Source organism: Nyctereutes procyonoides, unplaced genomic scaffold, assembly GCF_905146905.1.
Source record: "Nyctereutes procyonoides isolate TBG_1078 unplaced genomic scaffold, NYPRO_anot_genome, whole genome shotgun sequence".
Lineage (NCBI taxonomy): Eukaryota > Metazoa > Chordata > Mammalia > Carnivora > Canidae > Nyctereutes > Nyctereutes procyonoides.
The window spans coordinates 38,279,115-38,305,917 of record NW_026575134.1 but is presented as its reverse complement, the minus strand read 5'-3'; the positions used below and the strand labels follow the sequence as shown (position 1 = coordinate 38,305,917).

The 26,803-nt window shown below is 46.8% G+C and overlaps 1 protein-coding gene across 1 annotated transcript; it reads left to right on the top strand.

Moving 5' to 3' along the window:
* The first annotated feature begins 2,145 nt into the window (after window positions 1-2,145).
* On the top strand, window positions 2,146-25,655 carry ZDHHC5 (zinc finger DHHC-type palmitoyltransferase 5). The gene is made up of 12 exons (XM_055300822.1): window positions 2,146-2,412; window positions 6,115-7,310; window positions 15,370-15,491; window positions 18,231-18,388; window positions 19,139-19,311; window positions 19,462-19,564; window positions 20,634-20,725; window positions 21,148-21,280; window positions 21,862-21,985; window positions 22,404-22,516; window positions 22,999-23,858; window positions 24,306-25,655. The coding sequence occupies exons 2-12, from the start codon at window positions 7,207-7,209 to the stop codon at window positions 24,469-24,471; spliced, it is 2,148 nt and encodes a 715-aa protein (XP_055156797.1). The 5' UTR covers window positions 2,146-2,412; window positions 6,115-7,206; the 3' UTR covers window positions 24,472-25,655.
* The last annotated feature ends 1,148 nt before the right edge of the window (window positions 25,656-26,803 follow it).

The following is a 26,803-nucleotide window of genomic DNA, read 5'->3' as shown; positions in this document are numbered from 1 at the left end:
GCAGAGCTCCATGTTGGGCTTTATCCCAGGACCCTGAGTTCATGACGTGAGTGGAAGGCAGACATTTAACCCACTGAGCCACCCAGGCACCCCTGGAAGATGGAATTTTATTTTCATTTGTCAGGGTCTAGCCAAAAGACAAAATTTACAGATTCTTACGTTGTTGAAAATAGGAAAAGAAAAATGTATAATGTGACGTGTGGGAAATGGAAATCTTAAAATCCAAGAAAAATATAGAAAAATGAAATTTGATTTCTTCCTAAGGGAACAAATGAAGCTGATTAGCAGATATAAGTCCCTATAAAAGAAATATTGTATCTCCAATAATACCTTAACTTTGCCTTCTACATGGGCTAAAGTGTTTCAAAGATTTCATTTTTTATTTAAAAGAACCCTGAATAGGGGCAGCCCTGGTGGCTCAGCGGTTTAGCGCCGCCTTCAGCCCAGGGGCCTGATCTTGGAGACCCTGGATGAATCCCACGTCAGGCTCACTGCATAGAGCCTGCTTCTCCTGCCTGTGTCTCTGACTCTCTCTCACAGGAATAATATTAAAAAAAAAAACACAAACAAACCCTAAATAAAAAATATTTAGGGATGCCTGGGTGGCTCAGCGGTTGGGTCAGCCCGGGACGTGATCCTAGAGTCCTGGGATCGAGTCCCACCTCGGGCTCCCTACAGGGAGCCTGCTGCTCCCTCTGCCTGTGTCTCCATGTTTCACTGTGTGTCTCATGAATAAATAAATTATTAAAAATTTTTTTAATACACACTGGTCATTACAAGAGAACTCTGCAGTAAATGGTGGCTTGAAATCTCTAGCAAGAGTGAACTAGAACCTGATGCATATGCCATGTCAGAGGAGCCAGACTAGACCCCAGAAAATTGAGAGGCAGACCTTTCCCCTTATCCTTGCTCTCTAGTACTAAAGTATTAGGCCACAGTTTAAGCCTTCGACATTTCACACCGAACCCTGGGACAGACCGCAGGATTTAGGATCACACTTTGCAGGTGAGCAACCTTTGCTTCAGAGAAGTGGCTGCTGGAACACTTTTCTGAGTGTTATGTAATAGCCAGAGCTGCTGTGAAAAGAGATGGCCTCGGGCTAAATGAGAACACCTGGCCTTGCTCTTGGGTTCACAGCTGGGTAGGGCTAATTAGGGCAAAAGCGTGGTGCTCGGATCTAAGTAGAGTCGGCCAGCAGCCCGCCAGGGACAGCCGGATTCCAGCCTGTGTTCCCGGCCGGGGCGAGGTTCGGGAAGCGGGCGTCCATCCCTGTACTGCAGTGAGAAGCTAAGGGAATGAAGCCAAGAGCCCGCTGGCATTCCGGGGGGCTGCCGCTGCCGCCACCGCCTGGGGGGTGGGGTGGGGTGGGGTGGGGCGGGCGCTCACTCCCTGCGCCTCCTTCCACGGTTGGGCTGAGGTCTCGCGCCGCTCTCCTTCCTCTTCCTCGCGGGCCTCCGGCAGGCGCTTCGCCCCCACGACCCTGCAGTCCTGGCGCCCCCTCCACGCGGGAGCCACAGCCAGACCGCTCCATTACCCCGCGACGCCGCCGGTACCGGGGAACTCGCTCCGCCGCGGACTCCTCCGTTCGGATTGCTTTAAAGTTATCGCCATTGGGGGGAGGGGAGGTATTCGTGGCCTAGCGCTCGGCCAATGCTCCGAGGGGCTGAGAGCAGGAGGACCGGCGGGGCGGACCGCTGATTGGCTACGGCAGGAGCCTGTCTGGGCCGTACCACACTTACTTGGAGGGGGTCTGGAGAGGGAGGGAGGGTGGCTCCTCGCTCGTGAGCATGTCCAGCACACACATAAGCCTATTTTTACTTCCGAGCATTCCTTCTTGGATACCGTAGGGATAGAAAATAGGACGCAGGAAAACGGAAGAGTCGCCCGGCCACTTCCCCATTTCCGAGTCCTGCGCACTAGGCCAGGCCTCCTCTCCCAGGCGCCTGCGGACCCCGACGGCCGTGCGCGCGCGCGCTCGTTCTCTCGCGTGCGTACGGCGCTGCGCCCCTGCAGCCAATCAGGCCGCGAGGTCGCCGCGGTCGCCGGGTCGCGCGCACGCCCTAGCGCGGAGTGGGGGTGGGGGCTGTGGGTGAATGGGAGAGTGAGCGGGGGCGGGCGCGGCGGCGCGAGCCGCATGAATGAGAGAAACGTGCCCCGCGCGAGACGTCGCGCGCGTCCGGGACGGGGAGCCAATGGGAGCGCTGGGAGGGCTCGAGACCCGGCGCTGAGGGCAACGGCCGCGCGCCGGCTCGAAGGCGAGCGTCGCCAGGCGGGAGCGCGCGTAGCAGGGCGGGCGTGGAGCGTGCGGGGGCCGCGCGCGGCCTCTCAGAGGCCGGACGGCACTGCCGGGAGGCGGCGGCGGCGACGGCGGCGGCGGCGGCGGCGACGGCGGCGACGGGAACCGCGCCGGGGGTGAGTGCCGGGGACACCGGCCCCTGCGGAACCGGAAGTGCCGGGCCAGGGAGGTGGGAGGGGAGAGTGACCTCTAGGGAAGGGGGACCGAGGAGTAGGGAGGTGGTTTGAGGCCCCGTTCCTGCCCCGGGGCCGGGTCATCCAGCTGCGGCGGGACCCGTGGGCCCCGAAAAAGGACGAAGAGTAGAGGCCGGGGCTCCGCGGCCGCCGGGGCTCGGCCCGGGACCTCGGCGCCTGGCGCCGGGCCGCCGCCCCTTCCGCCCCCGGCCCTGCGCCCCCGGGCTCTGCCGTCGCCCGCAGCCTCCGTGGGGGCCCTGCGGCCGCCGATTCCGCCTCCTCGGGCTCAGCCTGCCTCCCCCGTGCGGCGATTCCCTGCCCCGGCTCCCGGGTGGGGACGGGGTGCTGTTCCCCTTTCAGCTCCCCGCATTTCAGATCCCTTGCCCCCTTCTGCTGATACTTATTTTGGCTCAAGCCTTCATCCTGTTACCTGTTCTCTCCCATCCGTCCGCTGCCTCCCCTGCCCCCACCGGCTGGGCGCTCCGTGCTTTTAGCACTTTGTACTTTTTGCCAGCGGAGCTCGGATGCGTTTGCCAATATTTCACCTATAGGAATCCCTTCGTGGGACAGGGAGGTGGAAAGCGTTTTTACCCACTTGGCCAAATGAAAACTCGCTAATGAGAAGTAAGAAAGTGACTTAAAAGTTACAGAAAGAGGTGTAGGATCGGGTGTTATACCCTAGACCTTTTTTTTTTTTTTTTTTTGCGTTGGATTTTTCACTTCCTGGTTAATGCCATCTTGTCTAGGTTGGTCTTCTCTTCACATCCCTATCTTTTTATCCCAGTATCCCTTGTGCTCTATCAGATCTCTTCAGGATGCTCATTGTCACCCATTTTTAAATACCCGCCTAATGCTTATAAGAATTGTATCGCCACGTACGTGGCTACTTGTGTATGTAATAACACCCTTATTAAACTTCTGCTTGACTCCAGCCAACATCTTGACATGCGGATTATACTTTGTATTCAGATTTACTCTGTTGCGCTGTTACATTACTTATTTCCACAAATGTTGAGCTCCTGCTATGGGTGGTACTGCTGATTTCCATTCACACCTCTAAGGTACCTACTTGTATTAAACCTTAGCGCTGTATGTTTTCCAGTTTGTTCTCTATATATGTATTTCCATTCCATCGATGACTTTGTGCCTGAATACGTCCTACACATTCTTGTACACCTTTCTCCTGCTGGTCGGGATCCAGACTGCTGGCTGTGATGAACCATGCTCACCCTGCAGTCTCATCCCTACTGCCCAGACCACATTCTTCGGCTAAGACTTGGTGTGTCTTTATTATACCCAATACATTGTTCGGTTTTTGTCTTCTCCGTTCTAAAGTGTATGCCCTAAACACTTCAGATGTTGATTTCTTGGGTTTCTCAGTACCATACTCCCCAAACTGTATGGCCTTTTATGATCCTGCCTTACTATGGCAGTATTAGCCCATGTCATTTTCTTCCTGTCAGAAAGTATAATCTGAAATAACATATAGCGTCTAAATGGTATTATGCAGTCTAGGTAAAATCAAAGCAGTGCAGCTTTCCATCTTCTCTACTCTTAGGGGTTTTGAGGGGAAAGTTTACTTTGATAGTACTGTCCACAAATCAAGAATTTCCTTCTCATTGTTCTCAAAGTTACTTAGGCCCAAATTGAGCAGGTTGGGCTTTAATTCCTATAGAAACTGAGCGTTAAATCACAAAATCAGGGGCTAGAGGGGATTTATCTTTTTTTAGGCCTTTTACAGTTTCTTGTACTCTCTTGAGTGCTAACTCTATTCTAATATTGCCATTTGGCCCCCCGATACTCTGTTTAACATTTTTAGGAGAAAGGCATGCATCTTGAAAGAAGGTGCCTTTGCCTTCCATGCTACGGGAGAAAGTAATGAATTCCGGGGCACACTTGTATTTCATTAGCTGAACCTCCTGACCTATGGATTTCTGCCCTTGATATTAAGAGAAATCCTGGATGGCTTGGGTCAAATAAACTTTTATTTTTAAACTCTAACTTCAGTAAAATTTTTGGTCTGCACATTGCGAGATGCAGTCATTGGGCAAGTAGTGTAGTGGATGAAAAAGTGGTAGAAAGGCTTTGTGTTGGCAAAGGGGCATGTGAACTCTGGTTCTTAACCTGACTGCTCAAGTGATTTAGTAGATTGGCCTCAGGCATTCTCTAGCCTTCAATTTGATGGAGTGGGGTAAGGGACTGTGTCACCAGATAATGTGAGTTAAGTGCTTTGAGATCACTAGATGAAAAGCATCCTATAAAATCCAAAGTGCTGGTGTTATTTGGCTCCTACCATCAACAGAAATAATTGTTACTCTGAATCATATGGGGAGTGTGGGGGCTCAGTTGACTTCTGATAGGCCAATGTAGGAATACATTGTTGAATGGGGAAGAAAAGGACCAGCCCCTATGGTTGACTCAGTTTCTCATAGAGAGCAGCTACCTTTTAGTTCAAGGACGTTTCTCAGCTAGGTCCTTTCATGGATTATTCCAGCAGACCAGAAACTCAGCTTCTGCCTCTTCAGGGTTATAACTAAAAAAGCATAGAGAGATAAGAGACCGAGACATACACAGAAGGGAAATGAGATATACTGCCCTAATTTTGAGGTTACTTTTTTCATTGTTGCAATAAATACTTTTTTGTCCAAAGAGAAGTATGTTTTCTAGGACTGTCCTTTTCTGTTGTGCTGTTGTTTGTTTTTAGGTTTTGATATTCATGGTATTTGTTACTGCCCATTTGTGTCAGGTGCGTTGCACCCCTTATAAGAGCTTGTTCTTGGGCAGCCCGGGTGGCCCAGTGGTTTAGCGCCACCTTCAGCCCAGGGCCTGATCCTGGAGTCCTGGGATCGAGTCCCATGTCCGGCTCCCTGCATGGAGCTTGCTTCTCCCTCTGCCTGTGTCTCTCTGCCTCTCTCTCTCTCTGTCTCTCATGAATAAATAAATAAAATATTTTTTAAAAAAGAGCTTGTTCTTTGATGGCCTCAGGCTAGGTGAAGCCACGTTCTTCTCTTTCCAGCATGAACAGCACTTAGAAGGGTGAAGGATTCTGAATCCATTGTACTCCCAATTCAGAATTTTTTTTTTTGTTTTAATTTTTTAAAAAGATTTTTATTTATTGGGGATCCCTGGGTGGCTCAGCAGTTTGGCGCCTGCCTTTGGCCCAGAGCGCGATCCTGGAGTCCCGGGATTGAGTCGCGCATCGGGCTCCCTGCATGGAGCCTGCTTCTCCCTCTGCCTGTGTCTCTGCCCCCTCCCCACCCCCGTCTGTCACGAATAAATAAATAAATCTTAAAAAATTATTTATTTTATTCATTCATTCATTCATTCATTCATTCATTCATTTATTCATGAGAGGCACAGAGAGAGAGAGAAGCAGAGACACAGGCAGAGGGAGAAGCAGGCTCCATGCAGGGAGCCCGATGCGCGACTCAATCCCGGGACTCCAGGATCGCGCTCTGGGCCAAAGGCAGGCGCCAAACTGCTGAGCCACCAGAGCTGCCCCAGAATCCTTTCCTGCACTTAGGTGAAGTGTATGACATAAAAAGGTATTTTTTAAACAGAGTAGCCTGTGGGGTGTTGTCCTTGATGGTCTTAAGAAATTCTCTGAATTTATCTGATAGAGATATTTGTGTTTTTTCCCCCCAGGTGAAGCACTGTAACCCAGTTGAATTTTGCATCTAGAAAGCCCAAGACTGAAGAAGAAAGATCAAAGACATTGACTAACCTGGAAACAGGGACCTCTTTGGAACTTTGCTTTCATCCACAGTACCCTTGTAGAACTATCCTTGAGTGGAATTGATTTCTTCATCTTATTTTGCGCATTGGGAAGAATGGCTACAGGGATTTTACGTTTCTCTTTAGTTTTGCATGAACTCGATTGGAAACGGAGCCCTTAAAGGGCTTGGGAATAACAAGAAGAGATTGAAGACAGGCTTGCTCCTATTCTCTCTCTCTCTCTTTGTTTTCCCTCCCCTTTGGAAGAAAAGGATTTACAACTGAACCTTGTAACAGCTGCTGCCCAGCTTTAGCCATCAAGAGAAAATAAATAAAATTAAACCACCATTGCCAGACAACAAGCCCTGAAGTCAAGGTGTGGGAGTGGTGGCATTGAGAAAACTGCCTCAAAGGGACAAGGACTGCAGTAAAAACAGCTTCTCTTTAAAACTGGAGAGGGCCTCTGGTTCCCTTTTGGATTAAAATAGAAACACAGGGCGCACCTCTTTTCCGTGCAGCTCATACCTGGTGGAGTGTGGTAGTCGTGGAGGTGTTCGAGTGTCTCCTCCGAAGAACCTTTCCTTGCCTGACGTGTTCTCCCCTACCCTGACATTCTCCCCTTTGTGCTCTTCGAAGACTTGCCTCCATCCATGAGCTATTCCCTGATCTGTCTGCCGGCCCATGGTGTCCACCTGCAGCCATTTGCATGTGTACAGCCTACTTTGTCTCCAGTTTTTAAACTGTACAAGTTGTGCTTCTTAATCTCTCCGTCTTGCCTTGTTCTGGGGAGGTGGTTATTCATCATTTGGAATCACCTTTCCCCCTCCCATGTGCTTTGCTTCATTTGAGACCTTTTGACCTTTGGTTTTCTTCGGGAGGGGGAAGGGTGATAATTTTAAATTTCTGTTTCCCTGGCTTCCTTCTGTATTCTCCGGTATTTCCCTCGTCCCATTTTCTTGTCTGTTCTGCCGCTGTGTGGGCCTGGGCTATGCGGCAGGGCAGACCTCCCATCAGAGCTCCAACATGCCCGCAGAGTCTGGAAAGAGATTCAAGCCCAGCAAGTATGTTCCGGTCTCAGCAGCCGCCATCTTCTTAGTGGGAGCCACGACCCTTTTCTTTGCCTTTACGTGAGTTTTTTCCCCAGTGGTGGTATTGGGTGGGTTAGTGGGGGGGGGGGTGATGGTGGCTCATGGGACTTGGAGGTATTTGGCTCCTGAGTTTTGCTAGTTACTTGCCACGTGCCTGGGCGTCTTGATGTCTGATAGAGGCAACAGCAAATCTCAATGACGTGGTAAGCAGAGGGAGAAAAGGCCTATCTTGTCTTGTTATAAATTTTACTATACTGAATCCTCTCCCTTCCTTGGGAGTTACAGATGTCTTTGTGTTTTCCTACCCAGCTCTCCATCATGAGATGATTGTGAACTAGGAAGGAAGTAGGAGGAAACCATCAGAGAAGCTTGAAGCAGCTTAAGCAATTGGTTCTGTGAGAGAACTAGACTAGAGGAGAGGTTTTTTAGATGGTAGTGGCTTTTCCTCAGGATGTCTAAAGCTGAGCAGACTGGAGAATTGCAGAATTAATTTAGAAGATATACCAAGGAGACAGCTGGGCTTTTCCTGTTGTTCAGATGGTTTTCACTGCACTCTCATAGCCGAAGCCTGGACCAGTGAAGGCCACTGGGAAAGGGCAGGTTTTATTTAGGAAGAGTCCTGGCAGGCTGCCTTCACATCTCTTCCTGCTAAAGGCATGGCAGTAATTCCTCCCTGGTCCTGTTAGGAAAAGCAGTTGGCATTGAAAGGTTTCCTGCTTAGGATAGTCAGACTTTGTTCATCTGGAGGAGACTGATTTATCTTTCCTCTTCCCTCAGTATTTTAGCTGTTGACCACCTGGCCTACCTCTTCGCCGTTACCTGTTTATTTTATGAATTAACATGTAGCAGGCTTCTGAATCTTAAACTGTTGAGTCACTGAGTTAGTGTTCTAGTCGTAGCTCTTGGAACAGAGCATGCTAGATTTTCTGGGGGGCTCACTTTGCTGTGATTTCAGGCTCACACCTAATTGTGAGGTGCTGTGTAGAGCAAGGGGAGGTTGCTGGGAAGAGGAAGGAAATGGATGAAAGTGGCAGGGAATATAAGCAGTTTGGACGCACTGAAGGTGAATGAAGCAGGAACTGCTGGGGAGGGGGCAGTTACTGTTATGGGGAGAAACCTAAGAACAGATATTAAATCTGAGGAGAGGAGGAAACCCCTCTCCCTTACCCTCCTAAATTGAGCTGCAGATGTCAGAAGGAATTCTAAAAGATTTGGATTGTTTGGCCAATAGAGTCAACAGAGTAATGATTTTTTCTGCTTAGTTTTTAAACAAGGGAAAAATGGATCTCTTATCTTAGGTATGAACATCATCCTTTTTACCTCTAGAGGGGAGAGGTCATGGATTCTTTGGCCCCAAGCTCTCCAGCCTGAGCATGCCTGTCAAGTCCCTCAAGGATCTAAAGCAGCCCTACTCTTTGCTATACTCTTCTTTATCTGACTTTCCCTTATAGTTTCTTTTCTTTTTTTTTTTTTTTTTTAAGATTTTATTTATTTCTTCATGAGACACACACACAGAGAGGCAGAGACACAGGCAGAGGGAGAAGCAGGCTCCATGCAGGGAGCCCGATGTGGGACTCAGTCCCGGGACTCCAGGATCACGCCCTGGGCCGAAGGCAGATGCTAAACTGCTGAGCCACCCAGGGGATCCCCTCCCCATATAGTTTCTTTCTCTTACTTAAATTCAGTGTGTTTAGTGTTCTGTCCTTCACATATTGACTATCAATAAGGAGATGCAAGTCTTCAGTCTTAGTCTTGTTTTGGTTTCTGCTATTGTGGTTTATAAATAGAATCAGCTTTTTTTTTTTTTTAAGATTTTTTAATGTTTAATCTCTACACCCCATGTGGGGCTTGAACTCACGACCCTGAGATGGAGTCACATGATCCACTGACTGAGCCAGCTAGGCGCCCCTAGAATCAGTATTTTAACCAAGGGACATAAGGGATCTTCCATATATGGGATCTTCCCTGTCCCTGGGGGTTGAGGGTGCTGTGTCAGGAGGGTGTTGCAAGACCAGGTCGACACCCTTAGGCTGCTTGATTGAGGGGGACGGCCTGTTTTACTTCAAAACGCAAGGCCTTTGGGAAGCTAGGAAATCCAGGGGCTGACAGAGCCAGCTCTCTTCCATCCCATCTGTTCTTGAGATATGGCAGGCAGCGTCGTCGTTCCTATTTTGTTAATCTGAAGCCATTGAAGTGCTTGGCTGGTTATACCAGTTTTGCCACAAAGAGTTGTCCTGACATAGGCATTTTCTCCACTGATAGTTGAAGCTATTTAACCTACTTTGTCATTCCTTGGTGCCAGAAAAATAGGGCCCCCCCCCTTATTCCGTGGACTCTCAGCCTCAGGAAAAAGAATTTTGGAGGACAATAATGGACTTCGGAATTACTGCCTCTAATCCAAAGCTAGAAGAGACTTCATTCACAGCTAGAGTTTCCCCTGGCAGTTTCCGCAGGACCAGTTTCTGGGCTTTTTCCTCCTAGGGGCTCCCTTACCCACTGCATGGAGACAAACGCCCTGTTTATCTCTTAGCTCTTGGTACCTGTGAAGTGCTCATCTTTTCTTTTCCAGCTGACCACAGTAGTTACTCTCTAAGCGTATATCTGAGCTGAGCTGCCACTGTTGTCAGAAACTGTTCCCTCCCAGGTTATATCCCTTTGAGGTTCATTCCGTGGAGAAATCCCCATCCGCCACTCCTGTTTAAAACTACATACAACCTAAATAAAAAAGAATTTCTGGTTTCAAGTAGAGAGACAGAGGAAGTCTCTCTTTGTTTTGTTTGTTTAAGATTTTATTTTTAAGTAATCACTACACCCAACGCGGGTTCTGAACTTAGAACCCAGAACTCCAAGATCTCTTGAGTCGTATGCTTTACCGACTAAGCCAGCCAGTAGCCCCAGAGGAAGGCTCTTGTTGAACCAACTCCTGTTTGGGGCCTCAAATCTGTAACTATTCTGTCATCCCCTTGCTCTTTTCACCAGGCTATAACGGTCTGTTCTTACACCAGTCTGAGTCCCAAGTGGGAATGACTTTGGGACCTAGAGGATTGGAAGTAGGAGGGAGAGTCCCGTTCAGGTGGCAGGCATAATTAGTGGAGGAATGTAAGCTTCGACTCATTAGGAACAATTTATCCTTGCTGTTTCCCAGGCAGGTAGGGAAAGCTGCAAGCAGAAATTATCAGCTGAGTTTGGTCCCCAAAAGGTGATCTGCCCTAGAGAAGCTTGACTACAACAGTTGAGGCCGTGTCTCCAGAACCCTGATCCCTCCCATTCACTGAATTTGAGTACCAAAATGAAGGGAGAGAGTTACGGGGAATTCTGTTGGGGAAGGAAAGTGTCTGCTAAAGTAACCCTTCCCCTCCCAATTAGATCCTAGACGTTTTGTTTAAGATAGTGGGTCTGGATCCTTATTTGTCGTAGTTTAGTCCTCTTCTGTGATTGGCAGGGGTCGGGGGCAGTGCTAGGTAAGAGGAATCAGCACTTTTGGGGGTCAGGAGACTAATTTTGGTGAAGTCTGTTAACCTTTATGAAACTGTTCTTTGTAAAATGAGGGAGTTGACTGAGAGCACGGTGACCCTTTTTCCAATGGGATTGTATGTGGAACCCCAGTGTGTAAACATGAGAGGACCAGAGGCTGCTCTGGTTCAAGTGAGGCTGGTGTGTAAGAGGCCCAGCCATTTGGTATCTCTTTGCCTCCTTGAGGACTCCAGAGTCTTTGTTAGAGCTCCCGGCAATGCCATTTGAAATAAATCACTGTATTGCCTCCCTAAAATCTCCTTGAGCTCTGAGTTAAATCAGCCAGTGTCTCATTGTGTGTCTATTTCTAAAGTTGGTAGGGAGGCATAGTGGTAAAATCTCTGCTGCAAGTGGTCCTGTATGAGAAGGTTAAAAGTCAGGGTTGTCCAGTAATCCATGATTGTCTTTCCAGTGTCCCATCCCTGAGAGAGCTTTTCTTCTCTTCAGTTTCTGCTTCTGGCTCCTCCCAACCCTTTTACCCACAGAGTTGGGCAACCTCAGTGCCTTTCCCTTTGGTCCTTTTTTTTCTTGACTGCAGAGGTACTAGCACCTGATTTGAGTGGGAGCAGCCTCGTGATTTAGGGCATTAATTGAGCAGTGGATGTTCCTTTTACTTCCCACGTTGTTTTCTCATCCAGGAATAAGTGCCCAAGTCCTACATCTTGCACTCAGCTGCTTGAAAGTGCATAAGACACGACAAATCAAATATTTTAAGAGAAATTTACCCACCTAAGAGGGGAAGAATTGTTTTTGCATGGAATCTTGAGGATCCCCAGGGGCAGGAAGTGGGCTTTTCATTCCATCCTGGCCTCATCGACAAGGAACACTAGCTATAGAGTCAAACTATGTGCTAGGCATGGGCGGAAAGCTTAGACTTATTCTTTAGGAGTTTAGCACCTTGTTTTAAGTGTTCTTGAATTTCTAGTACCTCACATAGGGGAAGTGGAATTAGGGATGATGTGGAACTGGAGTGATAATTGATGATGGTGATAGTAATGTGTTGGAGGGGGCGTGCCTTTGAACCGGTGAATGCTCAGTATTAAGCCAGCTGGTTTATTTATTTTTTTAAAGATTTATTTATTTATTTATTTATTTATTTATTTATTTATTCATTTATTTATTTATTTATTTATATGAGAGAGGCAGGCAGAGACACAGGCAGAGGGAGAAGCAGGCTCCATGCAGGAAGCCTGACGCGGGACTCGATCCCGGGTCCCCAGGGCTGCAGGTGGCACTAAACTGCTGCGCCACTGGGGCTGCCCAAGCCAGCTGGTTTAAAGAGAATTTGAGGATCTTTTTAGATGTTCTCCCCTTCATTCTTCTCTCTGTATTATGAAGCTAAAGTAACAAAATTGGAGAGTTTGCTGTAGATTACCTAAGGCTCCGTAGTGAAGTATTGATTGAGACAGGATTAAGATCCAAAGTTTCATGACTCCTACTTTTTCTTACCAACAACTTAACCATTTTTAAAAAGTTCATTTCTTTTTTAAAGTCATCTCCACGCCCAGCATGGGGCTTGAACTCACCACCCTGAGATCAAGAGTTCATGCTTTTCCAACTGAACCAGCCAGGTGCCCCAGGAGTATTGAAACCCACTCTCTGAAACGGGAGTGCTGGATGGGTGGGCAGAAGAACCTGTTCTTCCTGGGTTGGTATAGGTCTGGGAGTCTCATCAGTGAGTCAGCCAGCCTTCTGGGCTATAGCCACTCCCTGTGCTTTGGAGCTCTGTGATTATTGCCATAGGCTGAGGACCAGCCCTAACAGCTCCTCCTCAGCCCAGGCCTCATCTCCTTTCATCAAAGGCAGCAGATTCAGACAGGCTACTTGGAGTGGTCACCTAGGAATTTGGCAAAGTACTAAAGCAACAGCAAGCCTCCCCTGGAGCCAAGTAGTAGAATATGGGATGTGGCAGGAACGGGCTCTGCTCCTTCACGTCTCTCCTTGGTGGGGTGTTCCCTTAGCTAGTATGAAGTCTAGAAGTAGTGGGTCCTAGATTTCAGTCAAGGGGCAGATGCTGCCTGGGAAATGGAGTTGTTTGCATCATTTCTATTTTTTTTTAAGATTTTATTTATTCATGAGAGACAGAGAGGCAGAGACATAGGCAGAGGGAGAAGCGGGCTCCCTGCAGGGAGCCCGATGCGGGACTCATTCCCAGGACCCCAGGATCACTACCTGAGCCAAAGGCAGACTCTCAACCACTGAGCCAACCAGGTGCCCCATTTGCATCATTTCTAGATGCTGCTACTGTGAGGGTAGCTTTATTTTGACAACAGATTCTAGAACTGGATTGTAGGATTACAGACTTCAGCTGGGATGAGTCTATACCAAGACGGTTACAGGAGTGGGGCTCCTGGCTCACTCAGTTGGTGAAACATGCAACTTTTGATCTCAGGGTCGAGCATTCAAGCCCCATGGTGAGTGTAGAGATTACTTTAAAATCTAGGGGTGGGGGAGATTGCAGGGGTGACGTTCATTATACAGGGATGGGTGGGTGGCAGCCTACCCAAGAAGTTGGGTGATTTTCTTCATTTGGAAATGCAGAAACTGAAGGAAAAAATGGGGTCAGAAAGACTGCCATCTGGGCCTGCAAGGGGCTGACATCTTATTCTCTCATCTTAGTTCCCCTCAGGGATCGAGGAACCTTTAGTGTGTCAGAAGCTCAAGAGGCCATGGTAGCTACAGTCGTCGTCAGTTCTAGGAATGAGGTTTTTAAATCATGGGCATCTCAGTGTTCTAAGGATTTAATTTCTTTTTCCTTCTAATTATCTTCCCAGGCTGTAGGAGTCAAGTGAGTCACCCTTTCTCTTCTTCCCCTGGCGGAAATCGAAGCGACAGCTAAGTGCTAGGGAGGGGCTCTGACCTGGATGACTGGTTTTCAGTTTCTGTCCCTCCCTCCTAAGGAGCCTGGGAGGTCAGCCTCTGGGTGGGGCTGTATGAGGACTCTTCTTGCTTCTATTCTACCCCAAACCCTGCCAGAGTATGGGAACATCTTTTCTGAAGCAGATAACCTCCAGAGGCCGAGGCTTCTGTGGGAGGTGTGGATAGCGTAAAACTAGACCTGGGACTGAGGGTCTGTTTTCCTTTGAAATCAGTGCCTACCTCGCTTATTTTGTTTCCAATTACGTACTCACCTACCAAGGGAAGCAAAGAGTTAATTGATATTTACTATTTAAAAAGCTTGTGCAATAAATATTTACTTTTTTTTTTTAATGAGTGGCTAAATAGAATTTGAATAAATAGATGGAGGTGGTAAAGACTCGTGAGATGCTTTATGACGGTTGGTCTTGTCTCTTACTAGTTTATATCTGATTAAGGAGCTCAATTCCTGTGAATTGTCCTGAATCACTTGTTCAGGGCTTTGCTTTTTGTTTTGATGGAGACAGATCTCTCTCAACAGAATCCAGGACTACTGTGGATTCATTTTCCAGACTCATTTGTTGTATTCTTCTCCTGGCCACTTCTTTCTTTCTTTCAATGAACTCTTCCTTTACTACTGGCTGGTTTAGATAAAGGGGACAAGGACAGATGCTGTCCTCATTCTGGAGATTAAGTTCTCAGCCACAAAGCAGATTAGGGCATTTAGCCGCTGTCTTGTAAGAGGAAGTTCTTCGTGAGCTGAGATAGGAGAGCGGGCATTTGATAGTACCGACAAAGTGACCAGCACGTCAGGTGTTTTGAAACTTCCAGCTCCCAGAAAATCAGAAAGAAAAGAGTTCTTATAGCATTCCTACTTAGACTTATAACCTGAGAGAAACTGAGCTTAATCCTCGACTAGAACACCCCCTGCTTTTTTTTTGGGGGGGGGGGGTCAGAGAAAAGTTACCTAAAGCATCTCTCTTGATTTGGACCCTGTGGAATATTGAATATGTTTGGCCAGTTTCTTTTTTCCTATAGGATTTAGGGCTGATTTGATTTGCTCCCTCCTATTTTCCTCTCTGCTATTTGTCTGCCTCATTTATAGACCTCAAGAGATCTAGTTCTGTGTCTTGATATTCATACATATCAGTGTGTGGGCCTCCTGTCCGCCTTGAGAACCAGCTTTTTGTTGAATAAAAACTCCCAGGAATATCTGATACAGTGAAGAAATTTTAGGCAGTGGAGAGTGGTTGAAAGCCAGCTGGAAAGAGGGAAGGGGAGCCAGAGAGGCAGGTGGTATCCCATGCTCTGCGCCAGTGTACAGGTCAGTGGGGCATGGCCGAGATCCAGCAGCCTCGGGCTGCGCAAGAGAGGGGAATGTAGCTGGCGTCAATTACACACTCAGTCCCTAGCTCTTATGCCTGGCTAAAAAGAGATAAGGACAGATTCTAAAATGTGGAAAGAGCCACAGGGGAAGAATGAATCTGAAGAACACAGACCTCAGTACAAGGGGTTATGGTAGGAGAGATTCTGAGTCTTGTACCTTGATCTAAAATGAGCATTTCTGTGGGGAAACTAGACCCAGTTGTTGGGAAGGATGAAGATCATTTGAGACAGCAGAGATGAAATACGTAATTTATAGGTATGGGGACTGAAACTTTCAGATTTTTATATGGTCGGTGTCCCAAATGTTAGGGGCAGCCCCTCATTTTCTTTGTTATCTGTGCAGCTGTCCGGGACTAAGCCTCTGTGTGTCACCTGCAGTGCCCATCTACAATGCGATTGTTTTTCTCTTTGTGCTGGCCAACTTCAGCATGGCCACCTTCATGGACCCAGGGATTTTCCCTCGAGGTAAGAGCTCCCTCTCCTCTCTTGGACACTCCTCAACTACCTTTCAAATATAATGGTTTTTGGACATATGCATTTAATCCTGGGCCTTAGGACTCTGGGGGTTGTCGGATATGTCTATAGTCTGATGATGAAAAGCAGGTCAGAGTCCTCCAGAATAGGTGTCATAACTTCTAGTCCTCTTAATTCACTTTGGGTCAACTTTTTGATTTTCAGTTGCTCATTGAGCAGAGATTCATTTTGAGCATATGGGTTGGGCAATGATAATCTAATATGAATTAGACAGTTATAATAGTGTGGTGTGAACTGTAGTGGAGGCATGAACGAGGTTCTGTGAGACCATATAAAAGGGTGCATTTATATCTGCCCCCATTAAATTGGGGAAATGCTGCAAGGAGGACACAGGAAAGACTTCGAGTGGAGGATGGTAGGGAAGCACATTCTAGGCCGAGGAAGCAGTATATGCCACTAGTGCTGAGCTCAGTGGGGTGGAAGATAAAGCTCATGGTCGGGCCAGAAGGAGTAGGAGGTAAACAGCCAAATTGTGGAAGACTTTATGTACTAAATTAAATAGATTACATTTCTTCCTTTGGACAGCAAGAGATCTTTAACTGGAGGAATCACAGGATCAGATTTCCTTTACAAAAATCATTCTTGTAAGAATGCACAGATACCTTTTGGGAGGCTATTGCAATAATGTAAACCGGATGAGAACTTGAATTCAAGGCTGGATTTAGAGATGTTTTTTTTTTTTTTTTTTTTTTTTCAGTAGACTCAACAGATTTCTTCACAACCATTTGTTTATTGGGGGAGAACGAGAGAGTGAAGGGATTGTTTCGGGTAATCTCAAGGCGCCTAATTGGGAAATAAGTTGGATGCTGATTTTTAGAAACCAAGATAGGGGTTACAGGAATGTTGAACAGGTTTGGAGGGAAGATAGCCTGTTAGACACGCTGAACTTGAGGTAGTGGGGATCATTCAGGTACAGTTGCCCAGTGACCATCAGGAGTCAGACTCAGAGACCTTGGTCTCAGAGGCTTCAGCCATGTAGTGTTTGAAGCAACAGGAGTAAGATTGTCTAGGGAAAGTAGAAGAAGATGAGGAAAGAACCAAGGTCAGATCTGACCAGCATTGGCTGAAGAGTTACCTGCTAAGAGGGAGGACGTACATTCCCTTGCATGTCGGAGGGGTTAAGCTTGCAGAAGAAGCAAACTGTTATAGCAGAAGAGGTGAGGGTCAGAACTGTCCTTAGAGGTAGAGAGAAGTTGATAAGGGTTGTTGCTGATAACTAGTATTTCTCTCAAACGTGAAGGTAACTTCTAAGAGGTGTGGATAGGGATGGCAACTTTGGAGAAATGAGGTTTTCCTGAGATCATTGTATTCACAAAGCCTGTATCACTGTGCTTTATTTGTAACTTTTTTTTTAAAAATAATTTTATTTGTGGCTTCTGTCTCAAAGATTAGTTGAACCAAAGGAACGTGGAGTCCCTCAAGCCAAGGAGGGCTATTTTATTTATTTTTTTTCAAGGAGGGCTATTTTAATGAGCTTTTAATGTTTATATATTAAATATTTATTGATCTATATGGAAGGCATTACTGTGGTCATTTGGGATAATTTTTTTTAAAGTTCCTTGTTTTCAAATAGCTCAGTCTATAAAGAAAGGGAAGACATTTATATGACTAAATATCCTATGCTGGGCTAAGTTGTAAGAGTAAAGAACCATATAGAAGAGAAAGTGCTCACTTCTGGTAGATAGTGGTGTGGAAAGATCAGAAATTTTAAAATAAGTAGCACTGTAACTTTTTTCCTTTAAAAGCTTTTTTTTTTTTTTTTAAATCCCTGAAGATTTTATTTATTTATTCATGAGAGAGAGAGAGAGAGGCAGAGACACAGGCAGAGGGAGAAGCAGGCTCCCTGCAAGGAGCCCAATGTGGGACTCGATTCCAGGACCCTGGGATCACACCCTGAGCCAAAGGCAGACGTTCAACCACTGAGCAACCCAGACGTTCTAAAAATAAAATTTGTACACTGTAGTTGAGAAGGCAAATAGTGCCCTTTAAGTTTTGAAGTAGGATCATGAGTTTTTGATAATTGAAATAGAAAGGGCATGCAGTTAAGGAGAACATCTTGAGCCAGCAAACAACGCTGAAATATATAGGGAATTAATAGAGTTGGGGAAGATCCTCCCCTAGGGAAGGGGTTTGTGCATGGAAGGAAAGGTTGCTGTTAGTTCCTCTCTTGGATTGCTATAGTTTTTGTGTACTTGTAGATGTTGAACTATTATGCAAGCTCATTATATATGAGCTTTGATATGTAAATTATTTCTTTAAAAATACATTCATAGTATATAAAACCAAGTGTCAGCATACCCGTATCAGAGCTATCTCTGAGTCATATTCTCTTGAACCTCATTGCCAGTGTGTTCCCATAGTGTTGTGTTGTTGTATGTAGAGCTGATCTCACGGCATTAGTTACTAGTTCCTGTTCTCTCTTCCCCAGTAGACTGAATTCCTCGAAGGCAGTAGCTTTTATTTTATTTTATTTTATTTTATTTTATTTTATTTTATTTTATTTTATTTTATTTTATTTTATTTTATTTTATTTTATTATTCTATTTTATTTATTTATTTTTTAATTTTTTTAAGTGGCTGTGTATTGCTGTATTTTAAATATCACTGCATCCTTTGTGCCTAGTACAGGTCTGGCATAGTTGTATTTTAATTGAGTTTTCCTCGCTACAGCTGAGGAGGATGAAGACAAGGAAGATGACTTCCGAGCTCCCCTTTATAAAACAGTGGAGATTAAGGGCATCCAGGTACGCATGAAGTGGTGTGCCACCTGCCGTTTCTACCGTCCTCCTCGATGTTCCCACTGCAGTGTCTGTGACAACTGTGTGGAGGTAAGAACCCCAACTAGGGGAGTCCTGCATGCCTAATCTGGGTAATCTTCCTACCCATTGAATAAGAATTGAATCCTCTGTGTTCTGGGCCTTGGGTACAGTATACCCTTGGCTGACTATCTGGACTGTGTTCTAGCTCTGTCCATGAGTGTTAACATCAATGATGTAAACATGAGAGGTAGAGCATAAATATTCTTCTGTTATAGGAGGGACTCTAAGTGAGAATAGGCTTTCCCAACTCTAGCCTTCCTGACTCATCTTTTTGGTGATTTGTCCTGGACTTGTTGTGTTATCTCTTGCATCCTCTATATCGTGCTGTTGCATTCAGATCTTGCAGCTATATTTCTCTCCCTCCTTGTTCTTCTGCATCCTCTTTTATTTTTTAACCCTTTTTCCTCAATCAGTTTTTACTTAGCTGTAAGCAGTTGCCTGCCAGGCTTTCCTTCTAGGCCTCTTTTTCTCATGAATCTTGATGTTTTGCGAAGCCTCTGATATTTGTCCCTTTCAGAGTTCCTTAGTTATATTGGATAAACTCTGAGAGGGGGCCTTGGCCTTTGATCAGCCTCTAGAAGGTCTTCCCTTGCAAGATTAAAGTGCCTGAGTCTGTTGTTAATCTGGAACTAAACGGTGAACATGATTGCTTATTACTGAAAGTATCCCTTCAGTTCTGACATTTGGTCCCCCTCTTGACACAAGTGATGCAGGGCTGTGGTCCAAGGATGCTTCTCTTTGTTTCTCTTTTGCCCGTAGGAGTTTGATCATCACTGCCCGTGGGTGAACAACTGTATCGGTCGCCGGAACTACCGCTATTTCTTCCTCTTCCTCCTCTCTCTGACAGCACACATCGTGGGTGTGTTTGGCTTTGGCCTCCTTTATGTCCTCTACCACATGGAGGAACTCTCAGGGGTCCGCACGGCTGTCACGTATCCTTCTGTGGGTTGTGGACTTGGGAGTGGGGAGGAGGAGGAAAGTCGAGCGCTGTGGTAGCAGAGGGTCAAAGGGAACGTGGCTCTTGTAGGGGACTGGGATGGTGAGATCATGCTGCTCTGTTCTCCTTGATTCTTTGGCTTTAGAATGGCAGTGATGTGTGTGGCTGGCTTATTCTTCATCCCTGTAGCTGGCCTCACAGGATTTCATGTGGTGCTGGTGGCTAGGGGCCGCACAACCAATGAACAGGTATGGGGAGAAGTGATGGAGGACCCCTGTAGCTCTGGGCATGCTAATTTTCGCCCTCTGATGAGAGTGTAGTGGAGTGCTTCCACAGATGGATGCCTGATGAATACTTTTCTTTTTTTCTTTTCTTTTTTTTTTTTTTTTTTTTTTAAAGATTTTACTCATTTATTCATGAGAGACACAGAGAGAGAGAACAAAGACACAAGCAGAGGGAGAAGCAGGCTCCATGCAGGGAGCCTGACGTGGGACTCAATCCTGGGTCTACCGAATCAGGCCCTGGGCTGAAGGTGGCATTAAACTGCTGAGCAACCCGGGCTGCCCCTGATGAACAATTTTGATGATGAAGTATCCGTGCTTCTTATGAAAGCACGAGAACAGAACCGTTTCTTAGTTAACGGACATTTGCAGAATGCTCACTGTATACTGGATGGTTTGAGCTCCAAGTGTCTAGAAACAATAGTAGACCTGGGCCAGCCCTCGGAAAGCTCACAGAGCCACTTAAAGGGAAAGGCTTATTTTTGTGCTTATAATAAAGCTGACCTTACCTGCTTCCTAATATGTGTATCATCTTAGTTTTCAATATTGAGAGAGATGTGTATCCCCATTCCACATGAGAACACTGATGTGCAGGATCAGATAGCTACCATGAAGTGGCCCTAGGATTCGAACTCAAGGCCCTGACTCTGGAGTTCCCATTCTTAATTAAGCATCACGATTATAAGCTTCTTTTTTTTTTTTTCTTTTTTTAAACATTATATTTATTTATTCGAGAGGGAGGGAGGGAGGGAAAGAGACACAGGCAGAGGGAGAAGCAGGCTCCACGCAGAGAGCCTGTTGTGGGACTCGATCCCAGGACTCCAGGATCACGCCCTGAGCCAAAGGCAGGCACTAAACTGCTGAGCCACCCAGGGATCCCAACGACCGTAAGCTTCTTGAAGATGGAGTTGTGTTTTACTCATTTTTGTATTTCCCAAATAGTGGGTGCACAATAATTAGTTATCAGTTTGTGTTTTGGCCTTTGGAGGTCAAGGTCCGTCATCTGACTGATGTGGCCCGTTTTTCCTTCTTCTAGGTTACGGGTAAATTCCGAGGCGGTGTGAACCCCTTCACCAATGGCTGCTGTAACAATGTCAGCCGTGTGCTCTGCAGTTCTCCAGCACCCAGGTACGCCCAGCCCATTGGTCAGGTGTTCACTTTGGGTCAAAATATTGGTCTTTGAGCTTGTTCTAGTATGCAGGGGGGGTTGGATGGGAGACTGCTGTTTAGGGAGGGTTCTTAAAGACCGGAAAGTGCCTGTAAGGGAGAGCCATGGTATCCTTTAGTGGACCCCCTGAATTCACTTAGTATTCTTCAGGTCTTATGGTTACTCTCCTTTGAGAGTTGATTTACCCTAGAGTGGCTTGAGCTAGAGATCTGCCTTGTCTTGGTGCAGTTCTTCAGGGAATCTAAGAAATCAGTTCAGTGATGAGCTTTCCATGGTCTTGGTCAGACTGTTCTTGTATCTGTAAAAATGCTTTACACAAGATAGGCAGCCACTAGATATTTTAGAATGAATGAAGGAAAGCCCTCTCACTCTTGACACTCAGGTATTTGGGGAGACCAAAGAAAGAGAAGACAATTGTCATCAGACCTCCCTTCCTCCGACCAGAAGTGTCAGATGGACAGATAACTGTGAAGATCATGGACAATGGCATCCAGGGAGAGCTGAGGAGAAGCAAGGTGAGGAATGTAGGGAAGTAAAGGAGGTAACTTGGGGACTTTCACGGCAAAGGGATGGAAACTTGCTTTGAGTTGACATTGCCCTTACGGTGTTTCTCAATTTCTGATAACTTGTGTTAAAAATTACTTAAGTGTAGGGGTGCCTGGCTGGCTGAGTTGGTAGAGTGTACGACTCCTGACCATGGGGTTGTGAGTTGGAAGTCCTGTGTTTAGTGTGGAGTTACTTTAAAAAATTTTATTTTAATTGCTTAAGTACGTATCTTCTTTTTTCCATTAGATTGTCGGTCCACTGACAGTAGAAGTTGAGTCCGTTCATTTTCATGTCTTCACAGGATTTAATATAGCAGCTTGCAGATGATAGGAGCTCAACAAATTGTTGGTGGAAATGAACAAATAAGTGACAGGATTAAACCCTTGTTGAAAACTTTGATCTGTTGTCATCCCCCGAATGGCTCTCTTGTCTTCTAGCCCCAGTTTAGAAATACATAATTGTTGCCCCAGCATCCCTCTCACAGCAGTTTAATACTTTCAGTTGTCCTTACCCCCAGTTCTCCAAATCTGATTTTCCCTCATTTACTCAGTCTAAGGGGAGCTTGGAGGTCACGGAGAGCCAGTCTGCAGATGCTGAACCTCCACCTCCTCCGAAGCCGGACCTGAGCCGTTACACAGGGCTACGGACGCACCTCACCCTGGCTGCTAATGAGGGTAAGAGCAGTGGCAGGAGCAAGATTCCTGTGTGCTGTGGAGAAGACAGGCAGGCAGGGCTCGGGAGGTGCTCCTCACAGTGTGCCTGAGAACACCCAGCAGGTGGGCCGTGAGCCACTTTGGACAGCTGGGGGGAGGGCACTTAGCTAGTGGCAGTGGAGTGGACTTTTGTGGGGAGGGAACTATCAGTGTTTAGATAGACCAGCAAACATCCTAGATGTGTTTGGCACATTTTCTCACTCTGAGTTCTGGGCCTGTATGAGTCTGTAGTCTTGACTGCAGCCAAATCATGTTCCTGGGACCTTTCTGTTGCTGGTATATCTGTTCCTACCTTGTTGTCCCTCTGTATTTTAAGGATCTCTGCCCAGATTAAGAGAACAGCTTATAAAGTGGTGTCTCCGGGCCTTTTTTCCTGCAGATAGCAGCCTCCTGGGCAAGGACAGCCCTCCCACACCTACCATGTACAAGTATCGGCCGGGCTACAGTAGCAGCAGTACATCAGCTGCCATGCCTCATTCCTCCAGCGCCAAGGTACTGACACTGAGCACTCTATAGGAAGGAGGGTTGTGATGTGTGTCAGCTGTTCTGGGAAAAAGAATATCGGAGAAGGGAAGGAAGAGGCAAAGGGAAGGGGAAAAAACCAAAGACATTTTACTGACTGTTGGCATTAATGGGATTGAATCTCCTTGACAGTGCGTCCTTCATCAGAGGGTGTAACGTAGCGTACTAGGTAAAAGCACTGATCACAGCATCATAACTGAGTTCAAAACCCATCATGGGCGAGTTAATTAACCTCTTTAAGCCTCCTTTTTTGCATTCTAAAGTGAGATACTATTTGTTCCAACTTGTGGGTTTGCTTTAGGTGTTGAATAAGAGAATGAATGCATGTGAAAGTTCTAAGCATATTGGCGGCACATACCAAATACCGGTTTTGACTGAGTGCTTGGGCTCTGGGGCCCAGCATCTGTCACAAGAGGAGGAGCACTAAGAACATGCTTTATTTTCTCCCTCAGTTGAGTCGTGGGGACAGCTTGAAGGAGCCAACCTCAATTGCAGAGAGCAGCCGCCATCCCAGCTACCGCTCAGAGCCCAGCTTGGAGCCAGAGAGTTTTCGTTCTCCCACCTTTGGCAAAAGCTTTCACTTCGATCCACTATCCAGTGGCTCACGCTCCTCCAGCCTCAAGTCAGCCCAGGGCACTGGCTTTGAGTTGGGCCAGTTGCAATCCATTCGTTCAGAGGGCACAACCTCCACCTCCTATAAGAGCCTGGCCAACCAGACACGCAATGGAAGCCTATCTTACGACAGCCTGCTTACTCCTTCAGACAGCCCTGATTTTGAGTCAGTGCAGGCAGGGCCTGAGCCAGACCCACCTTTAGGCTACACCTCTCCCTTCCTGTCAGCCCGGCTGGCTCAGCAACGGGAAGCCGAGAGGCACCCACGTTTGGTGCCAACCGGCCCAACACACCGAGAGCCCTCACCAGTCCGGTACGACAATCTGTCGCGCCATATTGTGGCCTCCCTCCAGGAACGAGAGAAGCTGCTACGCCAGTCACCCCCACTCCCAGGCCGTGAGGAAGAACCAGGCCTGGGGGACTCAGGCATTCAGTCAACACCGGGCTCAGGCCATGCCCCTCGTACTAGTTCCTCCTCAGATGATTCAAAGAGGTCACCCTTGGTCAAGACTCCACTGGGACGCCCAGCTGCCCCCCGTTTTGGCAAGCCAGATGGGCTAAGGGGCCGGGGACTAGGTTCCCCTGAACCAGGCCCAACTGCCCCATACCTGGGCCGATCTATGTCTTACAGCAGCCAAAAAGCCCCAGCTGGTGTCTCTGAGGCAGAGGAAGTAGCCTTGCAGCCATTACTGACACCCAAGTAAGTATGTACGTCCATCCTGAAACTCAGTGGACTTAAAATTAGCATAGGGTCCTACAGAAGATAGCATGACTTCCCTTGGGTGCACATGGACTCAGAGGTGCCTGCTTATACATAAGCTCCTTTCACTCACTCCAGCTGCCTTCCTGGCTATTCCTGTTAAGAGCCTAAAGATTCATACTTTTGTCTTAATCCTATCTTCCCAAAATGTACGTATTTGCCTGAGAGTCTGTATTTAAGATAGCTGCTGTTGCAGAGAAGGAATAAAGAGCGGAGATAGGGCATCAGGTTTGTTTTAAGCAGGGCAGTGAAACAGGTGGGAATGTTTGGGTAAGAAAGTATGTATGTAGAAAAAAAAGTATGTCAGTTTGTTCTCATAACCTTTAAAACTGTCCCTTTTCTGTGTTTGTGTCCCACTTCCTGACGCCTATCTCTTTCTCTTCCCAGAGATGAAGTACAGCTCAAGACCGCCTACAGCAAATCAAATGGGCAGCCCAAGAGTATAGGCTCAGCTTCCCCTGGCCCAGGCCAGCAACCTCTCAGCAGCCCCACAAGGGGCGGAGTCAAGAAGGTGTCAGGGGTGGGTGGTACCACCTATGAGATTTCCGTGTGAGCCTTCGGCACCTCCCTTCCCCCCACGCCTCTGCGCCTACACCAAAGGGCCCCAGGTGGCCACCTTCCTTTCCTCAAGGGGCTCCCTTCCCCTGCATGGACATTTTCTTAAACCACCGATTCCAAGAGGATGAGGAGCGTTTCATAAAATGCAGCGGGGTTGGGGAGTCGGAGAGTTGGGGCCCTGAGACTGGGGTAGCAACCCCCTTCACCTTTTAAGACCTTCCCCCTCCTTAACCCCTGGACCAGACTCAGTGGACATTTGTGCAATTGCTCGCCCTGGAGGGAACCAGATCATTTTTAAACCAGAAATAATTTTTTTTATTATTGTTACGGATTCTATTTTTTTCCTCTCTGCGTTACCAGGTGTGTGTGTACATATATATATATATATATATACATATATATATATTATAAATATCAAAGAAATTCTATATCTATCCTGGGATGGGAAAATGAGGGAGGGATATGTAGAAGGAGGGGTATCTTACTCTTCCCATTCCACAGACCAGCAGGAAAGCAGCGGGGACATCCATCAAAGTCTTCCTTTTCCCAGTGGTTCCCTCTCTTTTGTCCCAGTTACCAACTGAGGAAAGTGTACCCCCTGGTGTGGGTGCGTAGTGATCAGGAAAGAAAGCTCCGGAGAGGCGAATCTGGGGTCTTGGTCAGAGGAGGGAAGGACTTGGAGAGGAGAGTTAGTTTTCTAGGTTCATTGGCACTTAGCTTCCCCAGGAAAGGGGTCACAGCCCCATGACTTTGGTGGTGGTGGGGAGATCAGGAAGAGAGCTTGGCTGAGCTCCAGAAACAATATTGGATAACCTCCCCCTTCTTGGGGGAGAGGGATTAGGGTGGGCCTCTCTAGTCCCCTCAGAGCCTTCCCCCAACTCACATGGTTCACATTATTTTTAAATCCAAGGCCAGGAGAGATGAATCCAAAAAGCAATATTTTTCATCACATGCCAAAAATGGGATAGAGAGAAGAAGTGGCAGGCCTAGGCCCCTCCGATTGTCCCTTGGGGGTTACCCCTCAGCCCACCTCAGTATGGTGCTGGGTAGTGGGGGTACCTGGGTTCTAACCTCTAAATAGGGGAGACCCCAGCCTCTAGACAGAGGCCCTTTTATTTTTTATTCTAATTAGCCATTTTAAACCAACAAGGAATAAAAAGAAATCCTGATCTAACCAGCTCCCCCGACTTGTGTTATTTTGTCTGGTTAAGGCAGGGCGAATGATCTCTGGTGGGAAGTTATAAAGAAAACCTTGTAAGCTTCCCTGGTCCTGCCCACCTTTAGGCAGGACTAGAGAATAACCACTTAAAACAACAGGTTCTGTTTTTATTTTGGTGACTTAAAAATTCCTAGAAGAAACCTTTTGTGACCACCTCAGCTCCTTGCCATTTCAAAGTTTAGAGAACTCTTGACTGCCACAGTTCTTAAATACAGAATTTTGTCTCTGGACAGGAAAGCTCTTTGGATGTAGCCAGAAGTGAGACAGTGGATGATCAAGGGATGAAAGCCCATTAGAGGGAGACTGCCTGGATGTGGCTGGCACTCCAGTTTGGTAGCTCATGGTGTCTGTTCTGTTTGTTGAAAGCAAAAAGGCTGTGCCCTAATTTTAAATAGGCCACCTCAGACACTACATCTCCGGAAGCCTGCCAGAACCCATTATTTTCACTGTCCGTGACTTAAGTATATACACCCTTGCTCTGAAATCCTAGATTAAAACTGTAGCTCAATGACTGGTTTTCCACCTACTGATCTAGTAACAATCTTGGCTCATAGCAACAGATTTTAACTGTTCTGTGTCAAATTTATTTAAAGTCAGATTACAATAGTTTGGGTTTTCTCGTGGACATTTCTAGTTACCTGGCCTGCTGTAAACATTGAAGGAATTTCTTTCACATTCTGCTAGTTTAGGTTCCCTTTTTTGTGGCTTAGAAGTTAGAAATGTTTTCACATCAGCCTAATAATTTCATTGTTTTACCTAAGGAATGAGGCAGGTTAAAGATTCTTATAAAGATGAGAAGCATTTACCTTTGCTTGCCAGAGATTAAACAAAACAAAACCCATAGGCTTGGCCAGGAATTGACCTTGTTGAAGTACACTGGTGATTACTGTGGGTGCTTTTTCAGTTGGCTATTCTGTTTCAATGCAAAATTGAGCTAGAAGGGAGCTGAGCCTTAACTGGATCAGCTCTTCAGATAGATGGTATAGATCTCATCCAGGTGCTTGGTTCTCAACATGATGGGCAGTGTGAAGTGTCGACAGGTATTAGCAAGCTCTGCCTCACTTGTGGACCATGTTCCCCAATCTCATTTTGGTGGTCTCCCTGCCTG

Excerpts from the sequence above, each read along its gene's own strand:
- ZDHHC5 (XM_055300822.1), top strand. The coding sequence starts at position 7,207 with ATGCCCGCAGAGTCTGGAAAGAGATTCAAGCCCAGCAAGTATGTTCCG. Across the intron at positions 7,311-15,369 it reads ACCCTTTTCTTTGCCTTTAC|CTGTCCGGGACTAAGCCTCT; the intron begins GTGAGTTTTTTC and ends TTATCTGTGCAG. Across the intron at positions 21,281-21,861 it reads GAGAGCTGAGGAGAAGCAAG|TCTAAGGGGAGCTTGGAGGT; the intron begins GTGAGGAATGTA and ends TCATTTACTCAG.